The 9,089-nt window shown below is 50.0% G+C and overlaps 1 protein-coding gene across 2 annotated transcripts in view; it reads left to right on the top strand.

The window, feature by feature from the left end:
• The first annotated feature begins 4,008 nt into the window (after positions 1-4,008).
• Positions 4,009-9,089, top strand: part of snx17 (sorting nexin 17) — a 235,604-nt gene continuing 230,523 nt past the window's right edge. For both annotated transcript variants that reach the window (XM_084314817.1, XM_084314816.1), the window contains exon 1: positions 4,009-4,632. In XM_084314817.1, coding sequence (XP_084170943.1) covers positions 4,573-4,632 — 60 coding nt within the window. In that variant the 5' untranslated portion in view covers positions 4,009-4,572. The remainder of the gene's footprint in view (positions 4,633-9,089) is intronic.

Genomic DNA, 9,089 nt, shown 5'->3' with positions numbered 1-9,089 from the left:
ACGGCGGGGCCGGCGCTCAGTAGTGGCCCTGAGCGCTGGCGTAACCAACAGGCTGCTCTTCATCCGAGACACCGCCTCTGGTCGCAGTTTCCTTTGCGACACGGGTGCCCAGTGGAGCATCATTCCGGCAGAGAGGTCGGATGTGGCAAAAGAAGAGCGCGGTCCGCAGTTGGCGGGCGCGGACGGCACGCCCATCCGCTCTTACGGCACAAGGGCGGTGGACGTATGCTTCGGAGGACAATGTTTTTCGTGGGATTTTGTCGTTGCGGCTGTCACGTTCCCCCTCCTTGGCGCGGATTTTCTGTGCGCCCACAACCTGCTGGTGGACGTGGGGAACAAGCGCCTGGTCAACTCGCAGACTTTCGCTTCCTTTGCATGTACGCAGGGGGAGGCCATCTACGGCGGGTGGTCCAATACACTCGCCGAAAGTGACCAGTACCTTCGGCTGCTCGCTGAGTTCCCCGACCTGGGCAAGCCCACTTTTTCCTCGCCCACGGTGAAACACGGGGTGGAGCACCACATTGAGACCAGTGGGCCGCCCCTCTACGCCAGGGCCAGACGCCTCAACCCGGAGAAGCTGGCCGTCGCCAGGGCGGAGTTTGCGCACATGGAGCGGGTGGGCATCGTTCGGCGCTCGAACAGCCCTTGGGCGTCTCCCCTGCACATCGTTCCTAAGTCAGACGGTGGGTGGCGCCCATGTGGGGACTACCGCCGCCTCAACGACGCGTCCAAGCCTGACCGCTACCCGGTCCCGCATGTCCAGGACTTTGCGGCGAACCTGGCAGGCAATCGCTTCTTCTCGAAAGTGGACCTGGTACGGGGGTACCATCAGGTGCCGGTGCACCCCGAGGACGTCCCCAAGACGGCCGTCGTCACGCCCTTTGGGCTTTTCGAGTTCTTGCGAATGCCGTTCGGCCTGAAGAACGCGGCGCAGACCTTCCAACGCCTCATGCACTCGGTGCTCCGGGACCTGCCATTCCTCTTCGTCTACTTGGACGACATCCTCGTAGCGAGCGCCACTGAGGAGGAGCACCTGTCCCACCTCCGAACCCTGTTCTCACGGCTCAGCCAGCACGGGCTGATCATCAACCCGGCGAAGTGTGAGTTCGGGCGGGGCGCCATCGACTTCCTCGGGCACCGGGTCTCCGCAGAGGGGGTGACCCCCCTCCCCTCGAAGGTGGAAGCTGTCGCCGCGTTTCCGCGCCCCCGCACAGTCAGCGAGCTCAAGGGGTTCATCGGGATGGTGACTTTTTATTATCGTTTCCTCCGCCACATCGCTCACATCCTGCGGCCTCTGTACGACGCCCAGAAGGGCAAGACGATGAAGCAGCCGGTGGACTGGACGGCGGAGCGGGTCAAGGCTTTTCAAGACACCAAGGAGGCCCTGGCCCGTGCGGCCATGTTGGCCCACCCCTCGCCCTCGGCGCCCACCGCTCTCACCACGGACGCCTCTGATTTTGCTGTGGGAGCGGTGTACGAGCAGTGGGTTGGGGACGCCTGGCAGCCGCTTGCCTTCTTCAGCCGCCAGCTGTCGCCCAGGGAACAGAGGTACAGCACGTTCGACAGGGAGCTCCTCGGGCTGTGGCTTGCTGTCAGGCACTTCCGTTTCTTGCTGGAGGGACGCGAGTTTACGGCCTACGTGGACCATAAGCCGCTCACGCACGCCATGTCCAAGGCGGCGGAGCCGTGGTCCGACCGCCAGCAGCGCCAGCTCGCCTACGTGTCCGAGTTCACCACGGACATCCAGCACGTTGCTGGGAAGTCCAACCAGGTGGCAGATTGTCTCTCCAGAGCGGTGGTCGGTGCGGTGCAGCTGGGTTTGGACTACGTCAGCATGGCTGCGGACCAGGCCGCCGATCCTGCCGTCCAAGCTCTCAAGTCGTCGGACACTGGACTGCGCCTGGAGGAGGTGGTGTTCGGTGACGCGGGGGCTACGCTCTTGTGCGACGTCTCCATGGGTCATCCACGGCCGGTGGTCCCCGCCAACTGGAGGCGCCCTGTCTTCGAGGCCATACACAGCTTGTCTCACCCTGGCAGGAAGCCGTCCTCGCGACTGGTGTCGGAGAAATTTGTGTGGCAGGGGCTCAAGAGGGATGTGAGAGCCTGGGTCGACACGTGCACCGCCTGCCAGCGCGCCAAGGTGCATCGGCACATCAAGGCCCCCCTGGAACAGTTCTCTGTGCCCGAGCGGCGGTTCGACCATGTCAACGTGGACCTGGTGGGACCGCTGCCCCCCTCGCACGGATACAACTACCTTTTTACCATGGTGGACAGGACGACTCGCTGGCCGGAGGCGGTCCCACTCTCCTCAACGACGGCCCCCGACCTGGCCCGGGCATTCATCTCGGTGTGGGTCTCCCGCTACGGCACCCCGGCTGATCTCTCCTCTGACCGTGGCTCACAGTTCACTTCGGAACTGTGGGCGGCGGTGGCGGAGAGTCTGGGGGTCAAGCTCCACCGTACGACCGCCTACCATCCGCAGGCAAATGGGCTCTGCGAGCGTTTTCATCGCTCCATGAAGGCCGCCCTTCGAGCCAGCCTCACGGACGGCGACTGGCTGGACAAGCTCCCGTGGGTCATGCTGGGGCTCAGGACGGCGCCAAAGGAGGACCTCCAGTCGTCGTCGGCCGAGCTGGTTTTTGGACAACCGCTACGGGTCCCCGGTGACTTTATTCCCAGGTCGACAGAGCCCTGGTCTGCCGCTGCTCAGCGCGCCTCGCTGCTGGACAGCGCCAGGACTTTCGTCCCGGTCCCGACTACGCAGCATGGGGTCCCTACGTCGAGGGTGCCCCCGGAGCTGCACTCGGCGAGGTTCGTGTTCATCCGTCACGATGGCCACAGGACTCCGCTACGCCCTCCTTACGACGGACCCTTCCGCGTCATCGAGGCCAGGGCCAAGAACTTTGTGGTCGACGTGGGGGGTAGGCCTGAGTGTGTTTCCGTGGATCGCCTCAAGCCGGCACACTTGGACCTTGAACTGCCCCTGGACTTGGCCCTGCCGCCGCGCAGGGGCCGGCCCCCGGTCCTGCCTCCCCTGCCACGCCGGGGCCATTCCCCCCTGCGACCCCTCGGACCCCCCGCCGCTCGTGAGCGTCTGGTCACTGACCCCCATCCTGCTCGGCAGGAGGATGTGACGGACGCTGTCACACCCCCTCCCGCACCTCCTGACGTTACCTACAGTCGTAGGGGCCGGGCCATACGCCCTCCTCACCGTGAGGATTTCGTATATTGAGGTGAACACTGGGGGGGCTGGTGTAGTGACTACAGTATTGGTTCGTGTTCATCTTCTGACTATGTTGTGTAGTGGGAGGGAACTAATGATCTGGCACCGGGCGCCAGAGGGGACATCTATTTAGGTTGCACGGGTTGTTATTCATTCATGGCTGTGCTGGGATTCATGTACTGGTGTTCTTGTTTACTGACGTGGCTTTGTACATTAAACAAGCATTACGTTACCTCCGTTTATTCCTCTTTCCTCCGGGCACTACACTATATGAATTGAAAATGGGGGACCCTGATGGAAACAAGACAAACGTCTTTCTCAGGTCTGCATCCCCTTAACAATTGTATGTATTGAGCCGTACTGTATTGTACCCATTCTGCAATCTGTTAAATAAAGTTTTCATTCATTCATTCATTCACTTGTAAATACACCTGCAGTCGTCCGAGACTTATTTGTATATTGTTTTCTTCTTTTATTAAACTGGATGGAACAAATGGAATATCGTTCTTATTTAGTTAGGGTTTTAGTTTAGTGTGTTATTATGGGGGTTTATTGGTTTTTCCTTTATTGTTTTCTTTTATTTGCCGGGTCTTGCTTATCTGCCCAGTTGCTGGGATGTACAGTAGGTGGCGGTATGCGCCTTTTGTGTGGTCGCGACCCGCCATTAAACCATTGAAGAAGAAGAAGCCCCGAAGCCCCGCCCAGACGTTGGGCTTGCGGCTCTGCAGATATACCCTGCTGTGCTGCGACGCGCGCGGGGGTTCAGCAGCAGCAGCAGGAACAAACTGAACAAACTGCCACCTTTTCATCCCAGAAAGTTCCACCGAGGATTTGATTAATAACGCAAAGTGGGTGGAATATTAATAATAACGGCACGGGAGGAGACGGGATTTCTCTGGAGGAGGAGGGTTGAACGAACGGGTTCTTCTCTAACTTCAGTCCCTGGTCTTTTTTTTTTTTTTTTTTGTGAAGCGGAACGGGATAATAATAATAACAGCGGTTTCACGTCAAACCCCGTGAAGGTAGAACGACTTAACGTCCGCAACATGGCTGCTGCTGCCCGGGCACGGCGCTGCTAGTGGGGGACGTTTATTAGTAACACTGGCGTGGTGGTGGTGGGATATAAGTATACTAATGTGAGTTCGTGGTGCGTGAGTTGTTTTACCGCTCAGATAAAAAAAAAGAAAAACTGCTCTTTTCTGAAACTCGGGACTTTTTTCCAAAACGGCACCGTGGGTTTAATAAACGGTGGGACTGTTCGAGACCCTCCTCTCCTCTGCTGTAGTCTCTCTGTTCCAGTGGGGTTTAAGAAGTGGTGCCCTGTCCCGTTTCTGACCTTTAAAACAAAAATGCATTTTTCCATCCCCGAAACGGAGGTTCGGTCGGGAGAAAATGGATCAACGTATGTGGTGAGTGCAGCTTGGTGTTGTTGTCTGCAGTTTGTCTTTACTACTGTCTATCTGTGTGTCATATATCTGTTATGATGAATTGAAAATGGGGGACCCTGATGTAAACAAGACGAAAGTCTTTCTCTGGTCTGCATCCCCTTAACAATGTATTGAGCCGTACTGTACCCATTCTGCAATCTGTTAATAGTTATCAATCAATCAGTTTACTTGGTGCGTGTACTGTCTGTAGCCATGCCATGGCTGTGCAGGACAGGTACAACAAAATGTCAAGGCAGACATTCCTCCTACTCCCTCTTCTGGGCAAGGCGACTATAAAGGAAGGCAGGGTCATCACGTCAGAACACCAGCTTGCTCTGCTCTGCTTGATGCCAGTTCTATTGAAGCCTATAATATATACAAAATATATACAGTTGTACAGTTTCCCCCACCCCACCTACCCAAGCTCCTCCAATGTACAGTTTCTATGTCAAATATACTCTTTTTTTTTGTTGACTCTTTTGTATCGCAAACGGTACTGTATTTGCAAATCTGGTATGTCATAAATGTATAGATGTAACAGACAACAGTAGTACTGTCTATCTGTATGTCGTGTATGTCATATATGTTATGATGAATTGCAAATGGGGGACCCTGAAAGTCTTTCTCTGGTCTGCATCCCCTTAACAATTGTATGTATTGAGCTGTACTGTATTGTACCCATTCTGCAATACAGTTTAAACTTTTCAATCAATCAATCAATCAATCAATCAATACAAGCTATCTGAGGACATATACACATAAACCAATATATCGTTATTGCTCGTTATAAACGTTAGCTAGTTAACAATGCAACGAGTTGCCGATTATTATTACTATCAGAGGTAATTAACCTGTTTAAATGACAGGTCCATAAACGAGGACATGACTGATCCCAATGACTGATCCCCATTCAACTCACTGAAAGTGTTCACACTTTGCACCAATGTGAGTTCACACAGTGACACGATCACTCTTCCTTCTTTTATAGTTTCCTTGCTAGTTTTGGGGGAATGTAAACACATTTTGTGGGTTCGAGAGACGGTGCATGGGTTTCGATGCCAGATATCATTATTTCAAAGGTGGTGTTGGACCGTATATCTGTTTTCTGTAAACCAATTTGAAATCTAAATCTAAACGTTGTCATGCAAGTGGCACCGGCATAGTTTCTTTCTTGGCCCTACCTAAATTTGACATAGCTTTTTGTCTTTATTTTTTATGTTCCAAGGGACCCGTGTTGCAATGGACGTTTCTACTATAGGCTCCTATCAAAACAGAACATCTTGCTAGTTGTTCCACCTAACTGAAATCACCCACTTTATTATTTGTGAAGAGTTTACACATTTTATAGCCTAATTAGATATAAATCTGATTAGCCAAACTGATACAAGTTACATGAAAATGTGGCACCAAAAATGTATTTAGTGAGGTGGGCATAGATCATTTTTTTTAATCTAGATTAATCTATCTGCAATTCTGGATTTAATCTAGATTAAAATGGCTAAAAAAAAAAAAACCTGCCGAAGGCATTCAAAATATGTGTGTTCTACCCAAATAATGACCTTACTTTTTCTTTCCTCCTTATGTTTCTCAGGCCAGGTGGCCCATTACACCATGAGCCCATCTCCCGTTTCCAAAATGCATTACAGACTGTTTGAAAAAGCTGTTTTGCTATGATAATTGGTAATGAAATATCAAAATAATGTTTAATAAGATGTACTTGTGTTTAATAAGTTGTTTTATTCAGAAGTTAACACAAATAAATAATATTATCAGTACAGTACAGTATCTAGCATTCAAACTTAAATTATGTGACATGGCTTGACTCAATCAGTCCAATCTTTATTTCTCCTTCTTCCACCAGTCACTCAGGCAGACCAGCTTGTTTTATGTAGCAGTGTCTACTTATAGTGCCTATAATATTTTTCCCGTTGGGTGCCAGACAGGGCCAAACCCTGCCAATGCAAATCAACTGCTCCAGTGGAGTTGCTCAGTGGCCAATGGTGTCAACTGTGGTTGTACTGGGCAGCTCCCAGGTGTGAATGGAACTGTGTGAATGTGAAGCAGGGTGTTCCTGAAAAAGAGCATCTGTGCTCAGCAAACCTACCCTGGGTAAATAAAGGTAATTTTTTTTTTTTTTTTTTTTTATTAAATTTTTTAGATTAACTGCGTCAATTATATTATCGCGCGATACTAGTATCGCGTTAACGCAGCACGTTAACGGCCCAGCTCTTTTATTTTTTTTCTTCTTCTTTAAATAGTGGTTGTTGAAAGACAGTGGCTCGGGAGGTAGAATCTAGAGGTTCCCCGTTCGATTCCTGCTCCTTCTGGGCAGTGTGTCAGACTCGAAGTGTCCTTGAGCAAAACTCATAACCCCTAACTGCTCCTGATGAGCAGGTTGGCACCCTGCATGGTTGCCTCCGCCATCGGTGTGTGAATGGGTAAAATGTGAGGAACAAATTGTAAAGCGCTTTTGGATGAAAACGCGAAATGCACCATTTATTTACATTCAGAACCCGCAACTGGAGTTCATAGGTAACCGAGTTCACCTGGCCACTGCGTCACTGTACAACGCTGCTTAACACTTTGATCGCCATGGTTCAAATTCATAATTTACCATCCCTAGCCAGCTCTATTTGTCTATGGAGAAGTTCCCCTTCTTTGCAGGGCTATAACTTTTTAAATTCTATTGCTAAATTGCCATTATTATGGCCCATTCAATGTCCTATATCCATTGTTCAGGGTGTAGCAACGATATACTTTTTCATTCACATATTAATACTAAAATATGGTCTAAAGTATAAGTATGTTTTTATCGTTTTCTGCAGCTTTCTCCAGAACTTGATTTATAGCTCCAAATGCATTATATTGATGATCAAATACAGTTTGGTAGCGATCGTTGCCAGATGAAAAATTTCAACTGGAGGTACTTCTAGAAGTTACTACGTATCATCTGATATTGACCGGATGGGCGAGGGGGCGTTTATAATTCCGTGGGCAACGTTAGATGATTCATCCAGTGTGGGTCATATGATCATCATAGCAGTTTATATGGAACACGTTAGAATATAACGCTGCAACTCACCGTGGCTTCCTCGCGCCGCTGGCAGATGAGCGTGGAACAGAATTTTTTCTATTATGGGATGGAGAAATGCCCGATCCATTTCCAGGTTGTATAATAGTATATATGTCCAAATCATGTTGTTTTTTCGAGTTATTTGCACCGATCGATGTTCACTGTGTCAAGACGGAGTCTCTCTAACGATAGCGAGTGCCCGGACGACATATGGATGAGCACTTCCGGTCTGACGAGTCGCTTCCTGTTGGCGATCTGCCGATCGGCCACCAGATGGCGCTCTTGAACCGCTAGAGAGTTGAGTGGAGCTTTGCAGTACATCTCTGGTCCCCGGAGGAGAAATATGATTTCGATCACAGATTTTTGAAATATTGATATCAAAGACGAGTTACGGCGTCTTCGGCAGAATGAGCATGGCTAGGAATGACGTCTAACATAAGCTCTGTTGTAGACCTGCGGAAGTGATTCTTTGACCTCAGACACAACAATGTCCCTTTTTGTTTTGTTTTTAGGGACAGAATTAGCAGTTAAATCCATTCAGAGATTTGAGTTTTCCTGCCATGATAAGGCAGTCCGTCTTGTTTTCCACTTCAAGGGGAAGAAAGCGATCTCTATCCTTTTGGAACCCCCACCCTCAGCCAACACTTGTGATGATTGATTGATTGATGTTATTTTGACAATATATAAATAAACATGTGACAGAAGGACAGTCTGGAATACTGCCAAGGATAGACACAAAAAAGCTCCGAGCTTATTTCCATTGGGGTCCTCCTGGTAGGGGTCGGGGAACGAAGTGTTCAGACATGCATCATACAGACATCGTAAAGACAGATGACATCACAACACATCACATAGACATAACATAGACGCATAAAAACATGTAAAAGTGGTGTGATATCTAGAGCTGCCGCGATTACCGCGGTATCGCTGTTACATCACGGCCACCGCAGAGTAGGCTGAATACCGCGTCACCGCTGTTTTTTTATAATAATAATAAATTACCCTCCTCTCGTTGGGCTTTCGGCTCTGCAGATATACCCTACTTCTCGAGGTTCCAAGCGACCCTATTGGGTACCAGAAAAGTCACGTGAAACATTGCAGACCACTGATTGGTCAGAAGAGAGACGCGTCACACGTTTTTTACGTCCTGAATGTCAGCTCATCACAACACTGCTAATAACGTTAGCTTTAACTCCCCGCCGGAGTGGACTACCATCGCTCTTCAGGAGTACTAAACGAGACATAATGATTTTACTGTCTGCAACGAATGTTATAATAAAAGCCCTTCGTTCTATACACTTGTCTGATTGAAAACTTTATTAACAGACCGCAGAATGGGACAACTCAGCACGCTCTGAGCAAAGAA

Source organism: Notolepis coatsorum (assembly GCF_963971535.1).
Source record: "Notolepis coatsorum genome assembly, chromosome: 5".
Taxonomy (NCBI): Eukaryota; Metazoa; Chordata; class Actinopteri; order Aulopiformes; family Paralepididae; genus Notolepis; species Notolepis coatsorum.
This window is presented reverse-complemented; position numbering and strand designations above follow the sequence as displayed.